The sequence below is a fragment of the Bos javanicus genome, chromosome 15, assembly GCF_032452875.1.
Source record: "Bos javanicus breed banteng chromosome 15, ARS-OSU_banteng_1.0, whole genome shotgun sequence".
Classification (NCBI taxonomy): domain Eukaryota; kingdom Metazoa; phylum Chordata; class Mammalia; order Artiodactyla; family Bovidae; genus Bos; species Bos javanicus.
The window spans coordinates 460074-485604 of record NC_083882.1 but is presented as its reverse complement, the minus strand read 5'-3'; the positions used below and the strand labels follow the sequence as shown (position 1 = coordinate 485604).

Below are 25531 nucleotides of genomic sequence, written 5' to 3'. Positions count from 1 at the left end.
TCATCTCATTTGGGTCACCTCTAACTCCCTCCTCCCTCTTCTCTTCTCCATGTAACCCTGTGAACCTCTCTGAGTGACCCTCACTGTAGATAAACTTTTCATCTTTAATGTAGATGTTTTATCAATGGTGCTGTATAGAAGGAGAAGTTTTGAAACTACTGTAAAAATAAGACCGATAATCGGAAGCAGGAGACTTAAGTCCAAACCCTGACTCCAGGGAACTCCTGACTCCAAGGAACATTCATTGACAGGAGCTCATCAAATGCCTCCATACCGACACTGAAACCAAGCACCACACAAGGGCCAATAAGTTCCAGGGCAAGACATACCAAGCAAATTCTCCAGCAACAAAGGAACACAGTCCTAAGCTTCAAGATACAGGCTGCCCAAAGTCACCCCAAAACTATAGACATCTCATAACTCATTACTGGACATTTCATTGCACTCCAGAGAGAAGAAATACAGCTCCACCCACCAGAACACCGACACAAGCTTCCCTAACCAGGAAACCTTGACAAGCCACCTGTACAAACCCACACACAGTGAGGAAACGCCATAATAAAGAGAACTCCACAAACTGCCAGAATACAGAAAGGACACCCCAAACTCAGCAATTTAAACAAGATGAAGAGACAGAGGAATACTCAGCAGATAAAGGAACAGGATAAATGCCCACCAAACCAAACAAAAGAGGAAGAGATAGGGAATCTACCTGATAAAGAATTCCGAATAATGATAGTGAAATTGATCCAAAATCTTGAAACTAAAATGGAATCACAGATAAATAGCCTGGAGACAAGGATTGAGAAGATGCAAGAAAGGTTTAACAAGGACCTAGAAGAAATAAAAAAGAGTCAATATATAATGAATAATGCAATAAGTGAAATTAAAAACACTCTGGAGCCAACAAATAGTAGAATAACAGAGGCAGAAGACAGGATTAGTGAATTAGAAGATAGAATGGTAGAAATAAATGAATCAGAGAGGATAAAAGAAAAACGAATTAAAAGAAATGAGGACAATCTCAGAGACCTCCAGGACAATATTAAACGCTACAACATTCGAATCATAGGGGTTCCAGAAGAAGAAGACAAAAAGAAAGACCATGAGAAAATACTTGAGGAGATAATAGTGGAAAACTTCCCTAAAATGGGGAAGGAAATAATCACCCAAGTCCAAGAAACCCAGAGAGTCCCAAACAGGATAAACCCAAGGAGAAACACCCCAAGACACATATTAATCAAATTAACAAAGATCAAACACAAAGAACAAATATTAAAAGCAGCAAGGGAAAAACAACAAATAACACACAAGGGAATTCCCATAAGGATAACAGCTGATCTTTCAATAGAAACTCTTCAAGCCAGGAGGGAATGGCAAGACATACTTAAAATGATGAAAGAAAATAACCTACAGCCCAGATTATTGTACCCAGCAAGGATCTCATTCAAGTATGAAGGAGAAATCAAAAGCTTTTCAGACAAGCAAAAGCTGAGAGAATTCTGCACCACCAAACCAGCTCTCCAACAAATACTAAAGGATATTCTCTAGACAGGAAACACAAAAACGGTGTATAAACTCGAACCCAAAACAATAAAGTAAATGGCAACGGGAACATACTTATCAGTAATTACCTTAAATGTAAATGGGTTGAATGCCCCAACCAAAAGACAAAGACTGGCTGAATGGATACAAAAACAAGACCCCTACATATGTTGTCTACAAGAGACCCACCTCAAAACAGGGGACACATACAGACTGAAAGTGAAGGGCTGGAAAAAGATTTTCCATGCAAATAGGGACCAAAAGAAAGCAGGAGTAGCAATACTCATATCAGATAAAATAGACTTTAAAACAAAGGCGGTGAAAAGAGACAAAGAAGGTCACTACATAATGATCAAAGGATCAATCCAAGAAGAAGATATAACAATTATAAACATATATGCACCCAACACGGGAGCACCACAGTACGTAAGACAAATGCTAACAAGTATGAAAGGAGAAATTAACAATAACACAATAATAGTGGGAGACTTTAATACCCCACTTACACCTATGGATAGATCAACTAAACAGAAAATTAACAAGGAAACACAAACTTTAAACGATACAATAGACCAGTTAGACCTAATTGATATCTATAGGTCATTTCATCCCAAAACAACGAATTTCACCTTTTTCTCAAGCGCACATGGAACCTTCTCCAGGATAGATCACATCCTGGGCCATAAAGCTAGCCTTGGTAAATTCAAAAAAATAGAAATCATTCCAAGCATTTTTTCTGACCACAATGCAGTAAGATTAGATCTCAATTACAGGAGAAAAACTATTAAAAATTCCAACATATGGAGGCTGAACAACACGCTGCTGAATAACCAACAAATCACAGAAGAAATCAAAAAAGAAATCAAAATTTGCATAGAAATGAATGAAAATGAAAACACAACAACCCAAAACCTGTGGGACACGGTAAAAGCAGTCCTAAGGGGAAAGTTCATAGCAATACAGGCACACCTCAAGAAACAAGAAAAAAGTCAAATAAATAACCTAACTCTACACCTAAAGCAACTAGAAAAGGAAGAAATGAAGAACCCCAGGGTTAGTAGAAGGAAAGAAATCTTAAAAATTAGAGCAGAAATAAATGCAAAAGAAACAAAAGAGACCATAGCAAAAATCAACAAAACCAAAAGCTGGTTATTTGAAAGGATAAATAAAATTGACAAACCATTAGCCAGACTCATCAAGAAACAAAGGGAGAAAAATCAAATCAACAAAATTAGAAACGAAAATGGAGAGATCACAACAGACAACACAGAAATACAAAGGATCATAAGAGACTACTATCAACAATTATATGCCAATAAAATGGACAATGTGGAAGAAATGGACAAATTCTTAGAAAAGTACAACTTTCCAAAACTGGACCAGGAAGAAATAGAAAATCTTAACAGACCCATCACAAGCATGGAAATTGAAACTGTAATCAAAAATCTTCCAGCAAACAAAAGCCCCGGTCCAGACGGCTTCACAGCTGAATTCTACCAAAAATTTAGAGAAGAGCTAACACCTATCCTGCTCAAACTCTTCCAGAAAATTGCAGAGGAAGGTAAACTTCCAAACTCATTCTATGAGGCCACCATCACCCTAATACCAAAACCTGACAAAGATCCCACAAAAAAAGAAAACTACAGGCCAATATCACTGATGAACATAGATGCAAAAATCCTTAACAAAATTCTAGCAATCAGAATCCAACAACACATTAAAAAGATCATACACCATGATCAAGTGGGCTTTATCCCAGGGATGCAAGGATTCTTCAATATCCGCAAATCAATCAATGTAATACACCACATTAACAAATTGAAAAATAAAAACCATATGATTATCTCAATAGATGCAGAGAAAGCCTTTGACAAAATTCAACATCCATTTATGATAAAAACTCTCCAGAAAGCAGGAATAGAAGGAACATACCTCAACATAATAAAAGCTATATATGACAAACCCACTGCAAACATTATCCTCAATGGTGAAAAATTGAAAGCATTTCCTCTAAAGTCAGGAACAAGACAAGGGTGCCCACTTTCACCATTACTATTCAACATAGTTTTGGAAGTTTTGGCCACAGCAATCAGAGCAGAAAAAGAAATAAAAGGAATCCAAATTGGAAAAGAAGAAGTAAAACTCTCACTATTTGCAGATGACATGATCCTCTACATAGAAAACCCTAAAGAGTCCACCAGAAAATTACTAGAAATAATCAATGACTACAGTAAAGTTGCAGGATATAAAATCAACACACAGAAATCCCTTGCATTCCTATACACTAATAATGAGAAAACAGAAAGAGAAATTAAGGAAACAATTCCATTCACCATTGCAACGGAAAGAATAAAATACTTAGGAATATATCTACCTAAAGAAACTAAAGACCTATATATAGAAAACTATAAAACACTGGTGAAAGAAATCAAAGAGGACACTAATAGATGGAGAAATATACCATGTTCATGGATTGGAAGAATCAATATAGTGAAAATGAGTACACTACCCAAAGCAATTTATAGATGCAACGCAATCCCTATCAAGCTACCAACAGTATTCTTCACAGAGCTAGAACAAATAATTTCACAATTTGTATGGAAATACAAAAAACCTCGAATAGCCAAAGCGATCTTGAGAAAGAAGAATGGAACTGGAGGAATCAACTTACCTGACTTCAGGCTCTACTACAAAGCCACAGTTATCAAGACAGTATGGTACTGGCACAAAGACAGAAATATTGATCAATGGAATAAAATAGAAAGCCCAGAGATAAATCCACACACATATGGACACCTTATCTTCGACAAAGGAGGCAGGAATATACAATGGATTAAAGACAATCTCTTTAACAAGTGGTGCTGGGAAATCTGGTCAACCACTTGTAAAAGAATGAAACTGGACCACTTTCTAACACCATACACAAAAATAAACTCAAAATGGATTAAAGATCTAAACGTAAGACCAGAAACTATAAAACTCCTAGAGGAGAACATAGGCAAAACACTCTCCGACATACATCACAGCAGGATCCTCTATGACCCACCTCCCAGAATATTGGAAATAAAAGCAAAAATAAACAAATGGGACCTAATTAACCTTAAAAGCTTCTGCACATCAAAGGAAACTATTAGCAAGGTGAAAAGACAGCCTTCAGAATGGGAGAAAATAATAGCAAATGAAGCAACTGACAAACAACTAATCTCAAAAATATACAAGCAACTCCTACAGCTCAACTCCAGAAAAATAAACGACCCAATCAAAAAATGGGCCAAAGAACTAAATAGACATTTCTCCAAAAAAGACATACAGATGGCTAACAAACACATGAAAAGATGCTCAACATCACTCATTATCAGAGAAATGCAAATCAAAACCACTATGAGGTACCATTTCACACCAGTCAGAATGGCTGCCATCCAAAAGTCTACAAATAATAAATGCTGGAGAGGGTGTGGAGAAAAGGGAACCCTCTTACACTGTTGGTGGGAATGCAAACTAGTACAGCCACTATGGAGAACAGTGTGGAGATTCCTTAAAAAACTGGAAATAGAACTGCCTTATGATCCAGCAACCCCACTGCTGGGCATACACACTGAGGAAACCAGAAGGGAAAGAGACAAGTGTACCCCAATGTTCATCGCAGCACTGTTTATAATAGCCAAGACGTGGAAGCAACCTAGATGTCCATCAGCAGATGAATGGATAAGAAAGCTGTGGTACATATACACAATGGAGTATTACTCAGCCATTAAAAAGAATACATTTGAATCAGTTCTAATGAGGTGGATGCAACTGGAGCCTATTATACAGAGTGAAGTAAGCCAGAAGGAAAAACATAAATACAGTATACTAATGCATATATATGGAATTTAGAAAGATGGTAACAATAACCCGGTGTATGAGACAGCAAAAGAGACACTGATGTATAGAACAGTTTATAGACTCTGTGGGAGAGGGAGAGGGTGGGAAGATGTGGGAGAATGGCAATGAAACATGTAAAATATCATGTAGGAAACGAGTTGCCAGTCCAGGTTCGATGCATGATGCTGGATGCTTGGGGCTGGTGCACTGGGACGGCCCAGAGGGATGGTATGGGGAGGGAGGAGGGAGGAGGGTTCGGGATGGGGAACACATGTATACCTGTGGCGGATTCACTTTGATATTTGGCAAAACTAATACAATTATGTAAAGTTTAAAAATAAAATAAAATTGGAAGAATTAAAAAAAAAAAAAGAAATAATATATGCACCCAATATTCGTTGCAGCAGTATTCCCAATAGCCAGAATATGGAAGCAACCTAACTGTCCATCAATAAAGGAATTCATAAAGAAGATATGATATATATACATAATGAAATATTACTAAGCCATAAAATGAACAAAATGTCACTTGCTGCAGCATGTATTGACCTAGCGATTGTCATACTGAGTGAAGTAAGTCAAATAGAGAAAGAAAAATATCATATATCACTTATATGTAGAATCTAAAAAAGACTGCTGCATTTGTCTTTGTCTCCTTATATTCATTGTTGTAAGATGCATAACAGAAGAAACATCAAAAGTTTATAAAAACAACCTGACTGTATGCATCCTTGTTTATACCCTTTAGGACTTAGATAGAAAATGTTGAAAAACATAGGTAGTGGTATATACATTATATTTTAAATAACTCAAGACATAGTATTTTTTTTTTTACTATTTTTTTCTTTTATTTATTTTCTTTAAATTTTAATTAGAGGCTAATTACTTTACAATATTGTGTTGGTTTTGCCATACATCAACATGAATCCGCCACAGGTGTACATGTGTTCCCAATCCTGAACCCCTTTCCCACCTCCCTCCCCATACCATCCCTCTGGGTCATCCCAGTGCACCAGCCCCAAGTATCCTGTATCCTGCATCAAACCTGGACTGGAGATTTGTTTCTTAGATGATATTATACGTGTTTCAATGCCATTCTCCCAAATCATCCCCCCCCCCACCCCACACACAGAGTCCAAAAGACTGTTCTAAACATCTGTGTCTCTTTTGCTGTCTTGCATACAGGGTTATCATTATTGAAGAACTAATGAACAGGTGATATGTAGAAAATCAGTATTCCATTGTTTTCTTCTGTGAAGAATCTGTGGATTTGTATTATATATTGAGCATTTACATTTGGTTTGTTTCACAGCTAAAATATGAACAATTAGTACAGTATTGAAATATTCAATGTGCTGGCATTTGTAGTTTGGATAAATCCCATTGCTGACAATGGAGTCATGCTAGAAAAATTTGATTTCTACTGAAAATGGGTTAGAGACTTCCCCGGTGGCTCAGACGGTAAAGCATCTGCCTACAATGTGAGAGACCTGGGTTCGATCCCTGGGTCAGGAAGATCCTCTGCAGAAGGAAATGGCAACCCACTCCAGTACCCTTGCCTTGAAAATCCCATGGATGGAAGAGCCTGGTAGGCTACCCTCTGTGAGGTCGCAAAGAGTCAGACACGACTGAGTGACTTCACCTTCACTGCATATGAAGAACATTGATGGCTCATATTTCAATGTGGTGTGAGTATGTCTGAGTTGAAATTATTTGATGGCAAGGAAGTTAAAGGAACTTGTTTACATTGCCCGTGTTTGGGGCAGGGTTTTACTTCTTGTCCAATAGTCAAAATGTGAATGATAAGAACAAAAAGGATTGACCATTAAGGATACATTCTACATTTGCTTCTACAGATGCAATTCTAATCTTTGCAAGTTACTCTGGGCCCTAGGAATTTGATGCCTATAAAGTACATCAATCAATCAGACTTGTCATTTTGGCAACCCACTCCAGTATTTTTGCCTGGAGAATTCTGTGGACGGAGAAGCCTGGTAGGCTACAGTCCACGGGGTCTCAAAGAGTTGGACACGACTGACCAACTTCACTTCACTTCTTCTTCTAGGTCCCACTCATGGGAGCAAATAGGAGATCTGAGAGTGAAAATTAAAATCACCAGTGTATTAATTCCCCTAGCACTTTCCCTTAAGAGCCATGATTTGGAATGATCATACCTCTCTAATCAAGCCAAGGCTCCTGTCAATGACCCTTATTCTTCAGTTATAGCTGTTATGACCAACCTAGATAGCATATTTAAAAGCAGAGACATTACTTTGCCAACAAAGGTTCGTCTAGTCAAGGCTATGGTTTTTCCTGTGGTCATGTATGGATGTGAGAGTTGGACTGTGAAGAAAGCTGAGCGCTGAAGAATTGATGCTTTTGAACTGTGGTGTTGGAGAAGACTCTTGAGAGTCCCTTGGACTGCAAGGAGACCCAACCAGTCCATTCTGAAGGAGATCAGCCCTGGGATTTCTTTGGAAGGAATGATGCTAAAGCTGAAACTCCAGTACTTTGGCCACCTCATGGGAAGAATTGACTCATTGGAAAAGACTCTGATTCTGGGAGGGATTGAAGGCAGGAGGAGAAGGGGACGACAGAGGATGAGATGGCTGGATGGCATTACCGACTCAATGGACATGAGCTTGTTCAAGCTCCTGGAGTTGGTCATGGACAGGAGAGCCTGGTGTGCTGCAGTCCATGGGGATGCAAAGAGTCAGGCAAGACTGAGGGGCTGAAATGAGCTGAACTGAACTGATTCCATTAAAATGTCATTTTAAACACAAATGAAATTGATTGAAGAGGATAGTCTACATAATATTAAATATTTTATCTAGCAACATTTAAAAAATGAACATAAAAATACAAGACTGCTGACAAACAAAAACACTCAGAATGATAAAATAATAAAAATAAAAGCAGAAATTAAGTAAAAGTTAGTGGAAATATATATAAATTCCATAGACTAATTCATTGCATATGATTTATTGGCTGCCTATTGTGAATACATGCTACTTCTCTAGGTGCAGAGCCAAACCAGGCATTATGAAGTTTACAGTCTAAAAAAGAAATTTGCAGAGCAAATTTACAGTCCATTATTTAACTGTAAATATCATAACTCCTTTAGAGAAAAAGACGTTTGTATCACTTTGGAAACTTCTACAATCCAAGAAGATTGGCTCTAATGCTAAATTAGCTTCTTCATATTGGATTTACCACTTTATATGATATTTTTTTTTTCCTCCTGAGCTTTTTCATAGCATTAGTCATCTCAGAATTTCTTAGACTGTAAATTAATGGGTTCAGCATTGGAGTTATGACTGAATAAAATGCACTCAATGATTTGTCAATGGGGAAGGTTTTAGCAAGTCTCACATACATGAAAATACAGGGAACAAAGAAGCAGACAACCACGGTGATGTGGGAACCACAGGTCTGGAGGGCTTTCTGCCTCCCTTCCTGACTCAGGTTCTTCAGAGAGTGCAGGATGACTCCATAGGAGATGAGTAAGAGCAGAAACACTATAGAGCAGATCAGTCCTCCATTGGCCACAACTAAGATGCCAATGACATAGGTGTCAGTACAGATGAGTTTTAATAAAGGGAACATGTCACACATAAAGTGATCAATGACACCGGGGCCACAGAATGGGAGCCCGTAGATAGTGCCAAGTTGAATTACTGAATGCAAGAAACCTCCAACCCAGGACACCATCAGCATCACAACACACACCTTCTGCCTCATGATCACCAAATAATGCAAGGGCTTACAGATGGCCACATAGCAGTCATAGGCCATCATCAGCAGAAGGATGATCTCTGATGCACCAAAAAAGTGCTCTGTAAACAGCTGGATCATACAGGATTGGAAAGATATGGTATTATTCCCAAAGAACAAGTCTGAAATCAATCTAGGGGAAATAGAAGGGCAAAAAACTAAATCTATAAATGACAAGCAAGAAAAAAGTACATTGGTGAGTTCAGGGTCTTACTGACTGTATAGTCGTGATAATGAGCAGATTTCCCACCATGGTCAAAATGTAGAAGAACAAGAACAGAACAAAAAGAACTTTTCGCTCCTTTGGATTCTGTGTGAGGCCCAGGAAGACAAAGTAAGATATATTGTTCCCTGGTTCCATCTAGTCTGGGCAGGAGCTGAGTTAACTATTAAAAGTTTACCTGTAAAACAAGGAGAAAAAAAAAATTAATGCATTATTGCATTTTTGCATGCTGTCACTTTAGTCATGTGAAACTCTTTGTGACCCTATGGACTGTTGTCCACCAGACTCCTCTATCCATGGGATTCGCCAGGACAGAACACTGGAGTGGGTTTCCATTTCCTTCTCCAGGAACCTTCTTCCTTCTCCTTCCTTCCCAACCTGAGGATTGAACTTGCATCTGCCTGCATCTCCTGCATTGTAATTGGATTCTTTACCCACTGAACCACCTCATTTCAGTTCAGTTCAGTCACTCAGTCATGTCTGACTCTTTGCGACCCCATGAATGCAGCATGCCAGGCCTCCCTGGCCATCACCAACTCCCAGAGTTCACTCAAACTCACGTCCATTGAGTCAGTGATGCCATCCAGCCATCTCGTCCTCTGTCGTCCCCTTCTCCTCCTGCCCCCAATCCCTCCCATCATCAGAGTCTTTTCCAATGAGTCAACTCTTCGCATGATGTGGCCAAAGAACTGGAGTTTCAGCTTTAGCATCATTCCTTCCAAAGAAATCCCAGGGCTGATCTCCTTCAGAATGGACTGGTTGGGTCTCCTTGCAGTCCAAGGGACTTTCAAGAGTTCTCCAACACCACAGTTCAAAAACATCAGTTCTTCTGTGCTCAGCTGTCTTCATAGTCCAACTCTCAAATCCATACATGACTACTGGAAAAACCATAGTCTAGATGGACCATAGACTAGACGGACCTTTGTTGGCAAAGTAATGTCTCTGCTTTTGAATATGCTATCTAGGTCGGTCATAACTTTCCTTCCAAGGAGTAAGCGTCTTTTAATTTCATGGCTGCAATCACCATCTGCAGTGATTTTGGAGCCCCCCAAAAATAAAGCCTGACACTGTTTCCCCATCTGTTTGCCATGAAGTGATGGGACCAGATGCCATGATCTTCGTTTTCTGAATGTTGAGCTTTAAGCCAACTTTCTCACTCTCCTCTTTCACTTTCATTAAGAGGCTTTTTAGTTCCTCTTCACTTTATGCCATAAGGGTCGTGTCATCTGCATATCTGAGGTTATTGATATTTCTCCTGGCAATCTTGATTCCAGCTTGTGCTTCTTCTAGCCCAGCGTTTCTCATGATGTACACTGAGCCACTGGGGAAACCCTAATGCATTAGAAATTTCATTTCTTCATCCATTCAATTAAAAGAATATGTGTGGATTATAGATATAGTGATTACCAAGTAGAATAAGGCATAGCTCCCTACCCTCAGAGTCAGAAAATTCCAGACACACATAGTAAGTACCATTATAAGAGTATATGTTCACACAAGCTAAGTGTAACTGTATAGGAATATATCAATGAAACTGAAATTGGAAAATGTTTCCCAAAGGAAGCAAATACTTTAGGTGAACTTTAAAGGAAAATGGAAACAAGAAGAGAAGATGAGACGGGAACTCCTTAAAAAGGTATACCATATATAAAGTCAGAAATGTATAACACTTGAGGTTACTTTAATTTATAAATTCACTGTGAGTAGATCAAATAAATACAACATTACCATCCTGAATTTTTTCAAACTACATTGAGACTCTTTAGGGTCTTTAGTTAGATATTCTTCCTTTTCCTGACCAATACATGCTAAAGCAAATTAACTTTGTATCTCGAGCATCTATCTGCCCACTTATTTCCCGCTTTGTGTAGGCAGCATGTCCAGTTTAGGACATCTACAATTGGATATCAACCTAGTATAAAAAATAAATTTTAAAATTTCCACAATATAAGAAATTAAATGGTACTATCTTTCTTGTGGAGAAGGCAATGGCAACCAACTCCAGTACTCTTGCCTGGAAAATCCCATGGACAGAGGAACCTGGTAGGCTGCAGTCTATGGTGTCACTAAGAGTTGGATACAACTGAACATCTTCACTTTCACTTTTCACTTTCATGCATTGGAGAAGGAAATGGCAACCCACTCCAGTGTTCTTGCCTGGAGAATCCCAGGGATGGGGGAACCTGGGGGGCTGCCGTCTATGGGGTCACACAGAGTCGGACACGACTGAATTGACTAGCAGCAGCAGCAGCAGCAACCTTCCTGTAATTGCTGAGAAAAAAAAAACTCAGAGTGTTCTTCATTGATATTACTCTCAGATTGTTTATTGATGATTTTAATGCTGTTGTCTCACTTCCAAAATATGTCACAAATTTGATCATTCCCTACTAGACTTACTCCCCCACAGATTTTCTTCCTGGCTCACTGAAACAGCCTTCTGCCACGTCTTTCCACTTTTATTCTGACCTCCAGAAAACTGTTTTATTGCAGGAGCTCATATAATTCTCTTTAGATCTTGTTCTGATTACATCAGCCACTTCTTAAAACTCTTAAAGGGGACTGCAAACATGCCCTCACAACTCAATATGTCAAATGAAAATTTATGGTAACAAGATATGTAGTCCCCATTTCAGTTGAAGAAACTAAGGCTCAGAACATCTAATTTTCCAAAGGTTGCACTTTTTAAAGTAATAAAGATAGAATTGAATCTAAGTTTGATTTATTTCAGAGTAATTTAGTTTCTTACATAATAAAGCCACACAATAGGGAAGCCCACTTCCCATTAGTTCTTTAGTCTTACCTTCTGGATCCTTGTTCACAATCTGAAGGAAGGATTTTTAACTCACTCATAGGACCTGAAATACCTTCTTTTATCAAGTTAGATGCTAGATGGTAAAATACCACATTATTACTTGAGGTTGATTTTTATTTCATTTCACTGTCTGTCCATTTTATTCATGGAATTTTCTGATTATTCAGAAGACTGTTTTTATTTGCACTGTAAAATTTTAAATGAAATTCCATGCTTCATGAACACACACATACACATGCACCAACTATACACACAATTTGCCAGGTTGGGATAATTTATCAAAGACAAATAAATGCTCTTTTGACACAGGAAGAACAACTAACCATTTTCAGGAAAAGTGTCTCTAGTTACTTCTTTTCCTACTAATCTCAAGATAGAAAAATGCCATCCAGTTATTCAGGCATTTTCATTATATCATACAGACTAGCTGACTTGAGACATGAAAAATATTCTTGTCCTTTTTTATGGAATGCCTAAAGGCCTAACCAAGGACCTCCTAAAATTTTTATATCAGTTCTTACAAGGATAAGATCTTTTTCCTGATATGGGCAAAGATCAGGACATTTTATCCCTTTTAACCACATTTATGCTTGAGTCTTTTTTTTTTTTTCCTTGTATTGAGTCTTAGAATTGGAATGTATCCAAGACTGACTTATGCTTAATTAAATTCACTGGGATTTTCCACAAAGTTTTAAAAATACATGTACTTGTAAAGATACTGTTGGGTCAAATCATGTAGATAGGATCAAAGAGCATAACATGAAGGAAAAAATAGTTTTAGAATCATTTTGAAGTTATTGCAAATTAGAATAAAATATTAGCCCAATTATCCTGTTCCAGTTAGACTTTTTAGAAACATAGTTTCTAACCACCTACAGCAACATTTTCTTTCCTTTTATTTAATACTAAATGTATTCTGCCTTGGAGTTTGGATAGATATATAAACAATTTAGATGTAATGACTATATATATTTTTTAATTTAATGTATCTATTTAATGTCAGGAACTATACTATCAGTGAGGACACAGTAAATAGGGGGAAAATCATGTAAAAGTTCCTTCCTTCAGAGATCACCTATTTTTATAATAAAGTTAAACAATTTTAATAAAGTAAGTGAGGTCATTCAGTTTCAGTTCAGTCACTCAGTCATGTCTGACTCTTTGTGACCCCCTGGACTGCAGCACGCCTGGATTCCCTGTCCATCACCAACTCCCCGAGCCTACTCAAACTCATGTCCATTTCATCGGTGATGCCATCCAACCATTTCATCCTCTGTTGTCCCCTTCTCCTCCTGCCTTCAATATTTCCCAGAATCAGGGTCTCCTCCAATGAGTCAGTTCTTTGCATCAGGTAGCCAAAGTTTTGGAGTATCAGCTTCAACATCAGTCCTTCCAATGAATGTTCAGGACTGATTTTCTTTAGGATGGACAGGTTGGATCTCCTTGCAGTCCAAGGGACTCTCAAGAGTCTTCTTCAACACCATCATTCAAAAGCATCTATTCTTCAGCACTCAGCTTTATTTATATCCAACTCTCACATCCATACATGACTACTGGAAAAACCATAGCTTTGACTAGATGGAGCTTTTTGGTAAAGTGAGATCATAGTCACTCCTTATAAGACAGTGAATTACAAATAGTGAAGTGACAGAAACTTGAAAGGAGATTGAATCAGACCCACTTATTGGTCTTAGAGAGAGTCTCCCAGAGAAGCAGGAAGCAACTGGGACTCACTTTGGGGAGACAGATGTTGATAGCAGCTATTTTGGGGAGCTATCCTACAACAGGACACTGGTGCTGGCAAGCTTTGTTTTGAAATTCTCCCTCTAGCTTTTTAGTTGTAGAACCCAGTCCCATCCACTAGCCAGCTAATCTATAAAATTTAACCAAATCGATGTCTTCCTCTGTGTTATACATGATATCAGGAGGTGAAATGTATGCTATGCCCTTTGGGTGAACAGCAGTGTGTTGGAAGGAGAAACAGTGGATTGGAAAGAAGAAAGATTCAAGCAAGAAAAACCTGAGTTAGCATCTTATTTCTCCCATTTAACAGGTATGGGACTTTGGGCATACTATTTCACCTCACAGAAACTTAGTGTCCCATGGAAAATTGTTCATTTAATCTTAGAGTATTCTTGTGAAGATTAAGTTAGATACTACATGCATCCCCATCATGTTAGCCTTTTGTTGAAGTCTACTCCAAATATTTTAACTCACTGATGCTTACAGAGCTCATTTTTCAGCTTTAGGATTCCAGATGTCATCTTGGCTTGTAGATATGTCAATTGAACTGTCTTGTGACCAAATCAGTTATAGTACAATTTGCATAAAATGAAAATGGCACACATTTGAAAAAATACATAAGCAAAAAAAAAAAAAAAAACCCAAAATCTCTGAACATGCCCTTTAGATATGTGGATGACTGTATTTTTAAAAAATTAATTCAACATCACTCATCCCATGTGCTGTTAACACGATGTGACTTTGTCACTTTCAAATCACATGATATCATCTATTTCTCCACCACCTCAACCCTGGGCAGGGTATTTGCCTGCTTTGAGTAACAGAAGATGGTGAAAATAGGAGTAAGCTAGTTTGGGGATAAGTTCTTAACTGGTGTGACACTTTCTACTGTCTTCCACTGGGATCCCTGAGCATCATATCAAAAGTCTGACTATTCTACTGAAGAGAACTAGCTGACCTGCATCTAAATGAATAGGGAGAGAAACCCCATAGGTCCCTTCCAGCCAGCACTTTCAAGATACCACGCATGTAGATTAAGTTGTCCTGGATCCTATTGGCCATCTAGTTATCAGTTGAATAGCACAGAGTGACTTCAGTCCATGACATCTGAAGCAGAAGAAATATCCAGTCAATCTCTGCCTGAATTCCTGGCCCACAAAATTTTGAGATAAATAAAATGATTGTTTTAAGTCAAGTAGTCTTATTCATGTAGCAAACGATAATCAGAGAAAAAGGGGAAAGTAAAGGGAAAGGTGCTTCCATAACAAAAATTTAAAGCATCTGACATTGGCTTGGGACCAGAAGACTGATAGCAGCTGGATGGGTTTTGAAGAGTCTGTAATTAAAGGCTTACAAAGGAACTATTATCTTTCCTGGAAAGGTTTGGCCATACCATCACCTACAGTAACTGGAAAATAGAAACAGGAACTTTGATCAAGATTTCCAAGTAGAATATTTAAAGTGCCAGCTGTTTCTTTTAGAGTGTAAGTTGTGATAAATAATGAGTAAAGAGAGATGAGTCACTAAAGTAACTTAAATTTTCAAGCAGAATTCAGGAAAAAATAAATAAATAAAGGAGCCTGTACTTATTTTTCCATAAAATGGAACTGGTTCCCATTCCCAGTCATTCCAAAGAGTGAAACTCTCTTAGAATAAATGGCATCAAGATAACTGTTATCTCAATGTTGTAAATATAAGACTATTTGTTATAGTCAGAAGGACTTGGGGCTTCCCTAGTTGCTCAGATGGTAAAGTGTCTGCCTGCAATGCAGGAGACCTGGGTTCGATCCCTGGGTTGGGAAGATCCCCTGGAGAAGGAAATGACAACCCACTCCAGGATTCTTGCCTGGAGAATTCCATGGACTGTAGCCTACCAGGCTCCAGGCTACAGTCCATGGGATCGCAAAGAGTCAGACACGATTGAGCAACTTCACTTCACTTCAGAAGGACTTAAGGTGTGTCTCATAAACAGTTTAACTATATAAAATTATTTCTAAAAGGCTCAGGGTTATTATCCTACTGCACACAAACTTTAACCAAAACCTGATAAGGGTAATTCACAAGATGTTTGTGGATGTGGCCCTTGTTTAATGAAGTAAACTTCAATTTTGAAAAGTCTACAAAGTCTTTAAGAGGGCTACACTAAAAGAGTGGCTTCCCTGGTGGCTTAGACAGTAAAGCATCTGCCTGCAGTGCTGGAGACCTGGGTTTGATCCTGGGTTGGGAAGATCCTCTGGAGAAGGAAATGGCAGCCCACTCCTGTCCATGGAGAAGTCCATGGACTGAGGAGCCTGGTAGGCTACAGTCCATGGGGTCACAAAGAGTCAGACATGACTGAGTGACTTCACTTTCACTTTCACACTAAAAGAAGCACCATAGACTTTCTTTGTGAACAAGAATATCATTTTATCCTGCTCCCATACAAAAAAATTATATGTATGTTTATGTGGAAGAAATAGAATGTCTTTAGCTCATAAGTCTTCCCTTTTTAATTCATTATATATATATATTTTTTTCCCAGCTTTATTGAGATGCAATTGACATGTAACATTGTGTAAGTTTAAGGACCCTGGAGGAGGAAATGGCAACATCCTCCAATATTCTTGCTTGGAAAATTCCATGGACAGAGAAGCCTGGTGGGCTACAGTCCATGGGGTTGCAAAGAGTCAGGCACCACTGAGTGACTAACACACACACTGTTGTTTGTTTCAAACTTGATAATGATTTGATATAGATACATATTGTGAAATATATGTATGTGTATATTCCCAGCTGGCACAGTGGAAAAAGTATCTGCCTGCCAATGCAGGAGATGCAAGAAATGCTGGTGCAATCCCTGGGTTGGGAAGATCCCCTGGAGAAGGAAATAGCAACCAACTCCAGTACTCTTGCCTGGAAAATTACATGAACAGAGGAGCCTGGCAGACTGAAGTCCATGGGGTCACAAAGAGTCAGACATGACTGAACACAATAACAACAGTATATATACATATATACAATATACATATGTATTATGAAGAGATTGCCATTATAAAGTTAGGTAATGCATCCATCTGGAAAAGGAAATGGCAAGCCACTCCAGTATTCTTGCCTGGAGAATCCCATGGACAGAGGAGTCTGGCAGGCCAAGGTCCATAGAGTGGCAGAAAGTCAGACACAACTGAAGTACTAAGCACACACGCATGCAATGCATCCATCACCTCACATAATTATAGTCTGTGTGCATGAGGTGAAAGCATTTAGCATCTACTCTCTAGGAAACTTTCAGTATATATTACAATATTGTTAACTATTGTCACCATGCTGTACATCAGATGCCCAAATCTTGTTTATCTTATCAGTGGAATTATCTACCCTTTGAACAACATCCTCCAATTTCCGTCATCCATCAGCACTTGTCAGTCAACATTCTACTCTCTGCTTCTGAGTTTTCTTTTAAGTTTCACATATAAATGAGATCAAATAGTATTGTCTTTCTATTTCTGCTTATTTCACTTAGCATAATGCACTTAAAGTCCCTTCATTCTATATTGTCACAAATGACAGGACTCCCCTCTTTTATATCATTTAATAATATTGCATTATATATATACTATTCTATTATATATAATGTGTCATTCCATACAATGTGTGTGTGTGTATATATATATATATATATATATATATATATATGTATTATGGGGTATTTTTTTATCCTTTCATGAATAAACTGTCATTTAGGTTGTGTACACATCTCCTGTGTTCTGAATAATATCTCAACAGGTTCCTGATTTCATATTCTTGGATATAATCAAAGAAGTGAAATTCCTGAATCATATGGCAGTTTTATTTTTAATTTTTTGAGAAACCTTCATAATATTTTCCATAGTGGCTTAACACATGTACATTCCCATCAACAGTAGTGGGGTTCCCCTTTCTCTACATCCCACAAACATTTATTAACTTCTACATATCTCAGATATCTCATTTTTGTTACAGTTTGCATTTCCCTGATGATTAGTGATGTTGAGCACTTAAACACCTTCTAATGTTCCTGTTGGCCATTTCTATGTCTTCTTTGAACAAATATCTACTTGAGTTTGTTGCCCAATTGAAATTGACTTATTTGGAAGTATGTTAGTGAATTGTAGAGTTCCTTACATAATTTAAAAATTAGCTTTGCAAATATTTTCTCCCATTCCATGAGTTACCTTTCCATTGTGTTGATTGTTCTTTTGATGTGAAGATCAGTCTGAATTAAGAACCTTAGGTCTTGGATTCTGGGCTGATATCATGCTAGGATCAGACTTAAATGACTGTCTAGCTTTTGCCTCCTTCCTCTGGGAACTCTGAGCTGACATTTTACAAGGTTGACAACATCACTGGGCAGCCACTCTACATAGTCATGTATCTACATGGAGAAGGAAAGATACCTGGAAGAACTGATTTTCCATCCATCCTTACCAAGACATCATTCATATAAGTAAACTATCAACCTTCCTTAAAGTCCAGAAATTTGGCTTTGACTAACAGTGACTTCAGTCCATACCAATGGGATAGAACAATTGTTCATCAAGTTCTATCTAAATTTGTATACATTCAGATACAGGCCAATGTATAGCAAATTTTAGCCTGGTGTGTGGACAAATACAGGCCTGTGTGTGATTAAATACAGACCTGTAAATGGCAAGATAGAGCCCTGTATGTGCAGACAAATCAAGTCTGTGTGTGATCACATGAGGTTTTGATGAAACCTTGTGGATGAAAACACATTCATGGGTTTTAAGATGCAGACTGTTGTGTGTTCACCACTACAGTTGTTGTTTAGTCATGCCCAACCCTTTGCGACCTTGTGGACCATGTTTTGCCAGGCTCCTCTCTCCATGGGATTCTTCAAGCAAGAATACTGGATTGGGTTACCATTTACTTCCCCAAGGGATCTTCCTGACTCAGGGATCAAACCTGTTTCTCTGCATCTCCTACATTGACAATACATTCTTTACTGTTGAGCCACCCGGAAAGCTCCTTCATGTATACAGACATACATGCATATAGTTACAGATCTACAAATCATTGATGATGTACATACACTGTGGTCCTACAAATTCACAGGAGATGGATACAGATCTGAAGCCATGATGGGACTTATTATGCATTTTTGGATTTGGGCCTATTAGTGTTTGAATACAGACATACACCTGTAGATTTGGGGTTGTGCTGTAATTCATTGCAGAATAAGACATTAAGTCCTTTCTGACCAGCTTACTGAAAATGTGAATCAGATATAAGTAAGAAAACTAAAAGGCAATATTTTATATACTCCATGGAGATGATTGTAAATTTTTATTAAATGTCAATCAGTTTTTCACAATATGTGTCTTTTTCTAGATGGGAAAATAAAATATTAAAGCATGTAATTTTCCTCAAAATAAAAATGCAGTCATAGTATTCTAAATATGTATTTACGGGATGTTTTCCATCTTTGTAAATAATCATAAATTTTAGAAGAGAAGGGAGAAGTAAGGTAGGAGGACAACGAAGAGGATTTAATAATTATGGTGACAGATATTTTCACCTGTTTGGGGAAACTAGGCTTAGATATTTCTTCATCACAAGCAAAAATAAATTATTGATGGGTTTAAGGAGATCCAACCAGTCAATTCTGAAGGAGATCAGCCCTGGGATTTATCTGGAAGGAATGATGCTAAAGCTGAACCTGCTGTACTTTGGCCACCTCATGCAAAGAGTTGACTCATTGGAAAAGACTCTAATGCGGGGAGGGGTTGGGGTGGGAGGAGAAGGGGACAACAGAGGATGAGATGACTGGATGGCATCACTGACTGGATGGACATGAGTCTCAGTGAACTCCGGGAGTTGGTGATGGACAGGGAGGCCTGGCATGCTGTGATTCATGGGGTTGCAAAGAGTCGGACACGACTGAGCCACTGAACTGAACTGAACAATAAAATATTTTGAAAAGTTATTTCAAGAAAAGCAAGAGGTTAAAATTTATAAAATCAATGGAAGGAAATGGAGTTTTCCAAGTGTAATGTGATAGAGGGAAGAAAAAAGTAAAATTATATATAAATAGCATCATTATATTAAAAATATCCATTATTATGGCGCTTCTGCTGCTGCTGCTGCTGCTGCTGCTAAGTCGTTTCAGTCGTGTCTGACTCTGTGCGACCCCATAGACAGCAACCCACCAGGCTCCCCCTGCCCCTGGGATTCTCCATGCAAGAACACTGGAGTGGGTTGCCATTTCCTTCTCCAATGCATGAAAGTGAAAAGTGAAAGTGAAGTCACTCAGTCGTGTCTGACTCTTTGCGACCCCCTGGACTGCAGCCTGCCAGGCTCCTCCGTCTATGGTATTTTCCAGGCAAGAGTACTGGAGTGGGTTGCCATTGCCTTCTCCTATTATGGCACTAATGACATGATAAATAAATATATCAAGTGTCAAAGAACAGTAATTAGTTGTAAAAATATATGTAGTTAATATAAGAAGAGTTAATCAAATCAAATTTATAAATAAAAATTCTCACTCCAATAGATTCATAGTTCAAGGAATTGACACACTTTATATGAAGTGGATTCTATTCCCATATATTGTATAAGGAACAGGGAACACAAAGACAGTTAAATAACTTTTTCTGACTTGGTGAACATGGTGATTGCAGCCATGAAATTAGAAGACACTGACTACTTGGAAGAAAGTTATGACCAACCTAGACAGCGTATTAAAAAGCAGAAACATCACTTTGTCAACAAAGGTCCCTCTAGTCAAGGCTATGGTTTTTCCAGTGGACATGTATGGAAGTGAAAGTTGAACTATAAAGAAAGCTGAGAATAGGCTCCAGTTTCATCCACCTCATTCAATTCAGTTCAGTTCAGTCGCTCAGTCATGTCTGACTCTTTGCAACCCCATGAATCACAGCACGCCAGGCCTTCCTCTTCATCACCAGCTCCCGGAGTTCACTCAGACTCACGTCCATTGAGTCAGTGATGCCATCCAGCCATCTCATCCTCTCTCGTCCCCTTTTCCTCCTGCCCCCAATCCCTCCCAGCATCAGAGTCTTTTCCAATGAGTACTGCAGTTTCAGCTTCAGCATCATTCCCTCCAAAGAAATCCCAGGGCTGATCTCCTTCAGAATGGACTGATTGGATCTCCTTGCAGTCCAAGGGACTCTCAAGAGTCTTCTCCAATACCACAGTTCAAAAGCAACAATTCTTCGGCGCTCAGCCTTCTTCACAGTCCAGCTCTCACATCCATACATGACCACAGGAAAAACCATGGCCTTGACTAGATGGACCTTTGTTGGCAAAGTAATGTCTCTGCTTTTGAATATGCGATCTAGGTTGGTCATTACTTTCCTTCCAAGGAGTAAGCGTCTTTTAATTTCACGGCTGCAGTCACCATCTGCAGTGATTTTGGAGCCCAAAAAATAAAGTCTGACACTGTTTCCCCATCTATTCCCCATGAAGTGATGGGACTGGATGCCATGATCTTCGTTTTCTGAATGTTGAGCTTTAAGCCAACTTTTTCACTCTTCACTTTCACTTTCATCAAGAGGCTTTTTAGTTCCTCTTCACTTTCTGCCATAAGGGTGGGTGGTGTCATCTGCATATCTGAGGTTATTGATATTTCTTCCGGCAATCCTGATTCCAGCTTGTGTTTCTTCCAGTCCAGCATTTCTCCTGATGTACTCTGCATAGAAGTTAAATAAGCAGAGTGACAATATACAGCCTTGACGTACTCATTTTCCTGTTTGGAACCAGTCTGCTGTTCCATGTCCAATTCTAACTGTTGCTTCCTGACCTGCATACAGATTTCTCAAAAGGCATGTCAAATGGTCTGGTATTCCCATCTCTTTCAGAATTTTCCACAGTTTATTGTGATCCACACAGTCAAAGGCTTTGGCATAGTCAATAAAGCAGAAATAGATGTTTTTCTGGAGCTCTCTTGCTTTTTCCATGATCCAGCAGATGTTGGCAATTTGATCTCTGGTTCCTCTGCCTTTTCTAAAACCAGCTTGAACATCAGGGAGTTCACTGTTCACATATTGCTGAAGCCTGGCTTGGAGAATTTTGAGCATTATTTTACCAGCATGTGAGATGAGTGCAATTAGAACTGATTCAAATGCATTCTTTTTAATAGCTGAGTAATACTCCATTGTGTAAATGTGCCACAGCTTTTTTATCCATTCATCTGCTGATGGACATTATACAGAGTGAAGTAAGCCAGAAAGAAAAACACCAATACATTATACTAAAGCATATATATGGAATTTAGAAAGATGGTAACGATAACTGTGTATGCGAGACAGCAAAAGAGACACAGATGTATAGAACAGTCTTTTGGACTCTGTGGGAGAGGGAGAGGGTGGGATGATTTCGGTGAATGGCAATGAAACATGTATAATATCATATAAGAAACTAATTGCCAGTTCAGGTTTGATGCAGGATGTAGGATGCTTGGGCTTGTGCACTGGGATGACCCAGAGGGATGGTATGGGGAGGGAGGTGGGAGGGGGGTTCAGCATGGGGAACACATGTACACCCGTAGCAGATTCATGTTGATATATGGCAAAACCAATACAGTATTGTAATTAGCCTCCAATTAAAATACATAAATTTAAATTAAAAAAATAAAGAAAGCTAAATACCGAAGAACTGATGCTTTTGAACTGTGGTGTTGCAGAAGACTCTTGAGAGTCCCTTGGACTGCAAGGAGATCCAACCAGTCCATCCTGAAAGAGATCAGTCCTAGGTGTTCATTGGAAGGTCTGATGTTGAAGCTGAAACTCCAATACTTTGGCCACCTGATGCAAAGAGCTGACTCATTTGAAAAGACCCAGATGCTGGGAAAGATTGAAGGAAGGAGAAGGGGATGACAGAGGATGAGATGGTTGGATGTCATTACTGATTCAACCGACATGAAGTTTGGTTAGGCTTCAGGAGTTGGTGATGGACAGGGAGGCCTGGAATGCTGAGGTTCATGGGATCGCAAAGAGTCGGACATGACTGAGCAACTGAATTGAACTGAACAGACTAATGAACAAAGGTAATTAACAAATATTTTTAACTGATCATTTAAAATATCTCTACAAATTAAAAGATTAAATTTCTGTCTTTGACCACGTCGATTGCAAAACAGAACTTCTCCACTTAATGCAAAAATACATTTGTCCAGTTGGCAAAATAACTATGATTTGATTATTTTCGGCCTATATACCTTTTTCATTCAGATTACTTTTGTATTCTTAGCCTCTTTATGCTTAGTATTATACTGTTTGAAACATCACTGTTCTTCAATATTAAGATGTTAAGCTATATAAAAAATAAGATATGAAAATTATCTGACCAATACAAACAAAATATCTACGTCAAATATTTATGTGGGCTTTCTTTGAGTGGAGAGATGTGAATCAAGGTGTTAGGTCTTATTTTTTATTATTGCAAGCTATTAAACCTAAGAAAAAATTTACTACAGTTAAAAAATTATACAAGGCTTTCATGGAAAGAGCAATGTTTCATTGAAAATAGGTGATACACTTTCCTGTTGCCTCATTTTCTTTTATTAGTCCAGAGCATTTTCATGGCATTTTTCATCTCAGCATTTCTCAGAGTATTGATTAGAGAGTTCAACATAGGAGTGATAATTGTGTAATACACAGTCAAGGATTTATCAGTTTAACTTCTATGCACAGTACATCATGAGAAATGCTGGACTGGAAGAAACACAAGCTGGAATCAAGATTGCCGGGAGAAATATCAATAACCTCAGATATGCAGATGACACCACCCTTATGGCAGAAAGTGAAGAGGAACTAAAAAGCCTCTTGATGAAAGTGAAAGTGGGGAGTGAAAAAGTTGGCTTAAAACTCAACATTCAGGAAACAAAGATCATGGCATCCAGTCCCATCACTTCATGGGGAATAGATGGGGAAACAGTGTCAGACTTTATTTTTTTGGGCTCCAAAATCACTGCAGATGGTGATTGCAGCCATGAAATTAAAAGATGCTTATTCCTTGGAAGGAAAGTTATGACCGACCTAGATAGCATATTCAAAAGCAGAGACATTACTTTGCCAACAAAGGTCCGTCTAGTCAAGGTTATGGTTTTTCCTGTGGTCATATATAGATGTGAGAGTTGGACTGTGAAGAAGGCTGAGCATGGAAGAATTGATGCTTTTGAACTGTGGTATTGGAGAAGACTCTTGAGAGTCCCTTGGACTGCAAGGAGATCCAAATAGTCCATTTTGAAGGAGATCAGCCCTGGGATTTCTTTGGAAGGAATGATGCTAAAGCTGAAACTCCAATACTTTGGCCACCTCATGCGAAGAGTTGACTCATTGGAAAAGACTCTGATGCTGAGAGGGATTGGGGGTAGGAGGAAAAGGGGACGAGAGAGGATGAGATGGCTGGATGGCATCACTGACTCGATGGACGTGAGTTTAAGTGAACTCCAGGAGTTGGTGATGGACAGGGAGGCCTGGCATGCTGCGATTCATGGGGTCACAAAGAGTCGGACACGACTGAGCGACTGAACTGAACTGAAGGTGGAAGGAGGTCTCACATACATAAAAATACAGGGCACAAAAAAGAGGACCACCACAGTGATGTGGGAACCACAGGTGGACAAGTCTTTGCACCTCCCTTCCTGACTAAGATTCTTCAGGGAGTGCAGGATGACCCCATAGGAGATGAGTAAGAGCATGAAGATGACCACACAGATCGCCCCATCATTGGCAACCACTGTGAGGCCAATAATGTAGGTGTCAGTGCAAGCAAGTTTCAACAAGGGGTACATGTCACAGATGAAGTGGTCAGTTACATTGGGGCCACAGAAAGGAAGGCTGTAAACAAAGAGAAGTTGAACTACAGCATGTAAAAACCCACCAACCCAGGCTAGGAGAAGAAACATAACACACACTCGCTGACTCATGATGGTCAAATAATGCAAGGGTTTGCAGATGGCCACATAGTGGTCATAGGCCATGACCACCAGGAGTAAAATCTCAGCACCACCAAATAAGTGTCCTATAAAAAGTTGTGTTATGCAAGCTTGGAAGGAAATGGTTTTCTTTTCATAGAGTAAATCTGTGATCATATTTGGCATGACTGTAGTAACAGCATCCATAAATGATAAGTAGCCAAGAAAAAGTACATAGGGGCATCCAGGGTTGTATTGAACACCACAGTCAGGACAATGAGTAGTTTGCCCACCATGGTCACAATGTGGATGAGCAAGAACACAGCAAATAATATTTTCTGACCCTGGACACTCTGAGTGAGTCCCAAGAGGACAAACTCAGTTACATTTCTCCTTTGTTCCATAGATTTTTCTATATATCATATTTCAGAGCTCAGAACAGAATTAGCTGTAAATATAATTCTTACACATGGCTGCCTGAAAAATTAAAATAATTCATTTACTTATTGAACCAATAGGCAGTATGGTTATTATATTCTAATACTTTCAAAGATTATAATACCAGCCTGATTAAAATATCCTCCCTAACTTCAGCAATATTATAAGGAGGAGGCAAGTGATTAGATAAGTCAGTGAAGTTCTACAGATACTACATCAT

General features: G+C 38.7%; 1 protein-coding gene and 1 pseudogene across 1 annotated transcript; both read right to left on the bottom strand.

The window, feature by feature from the left end:
- Positions 1 to 8607: 8607 nt before the first annotated feature.
- LOC133261582 (olfactory receptor 4A47-like) lies at positions 8608 to 9544 on the bottom strand (annotated as a pseudogene).
- Positions 9545 to 23630: 14086 nt separating this feature from the next.
- Positions 23631 to 25080, bottom strand: LOC133261148 (olfactory receptor 4A47-like). Its single transcript, XM_061439690.1, has 2 exons — positions 24485 to 25080; positions 23631 to 23634 (listed from the first exon to the last, which is right to left on the bottom strand). The coding sequence occupies exons 1-2, from the start codon at positions 25078 to 25080 to the stop codon at positions 23631 to 23633; spliced, it is 600 nt and encodes a 199-aa protein (XP_061295674.1).
- Between the last annotated feature and the right edge of the window lie 451 nt (positions 25081 to 25531).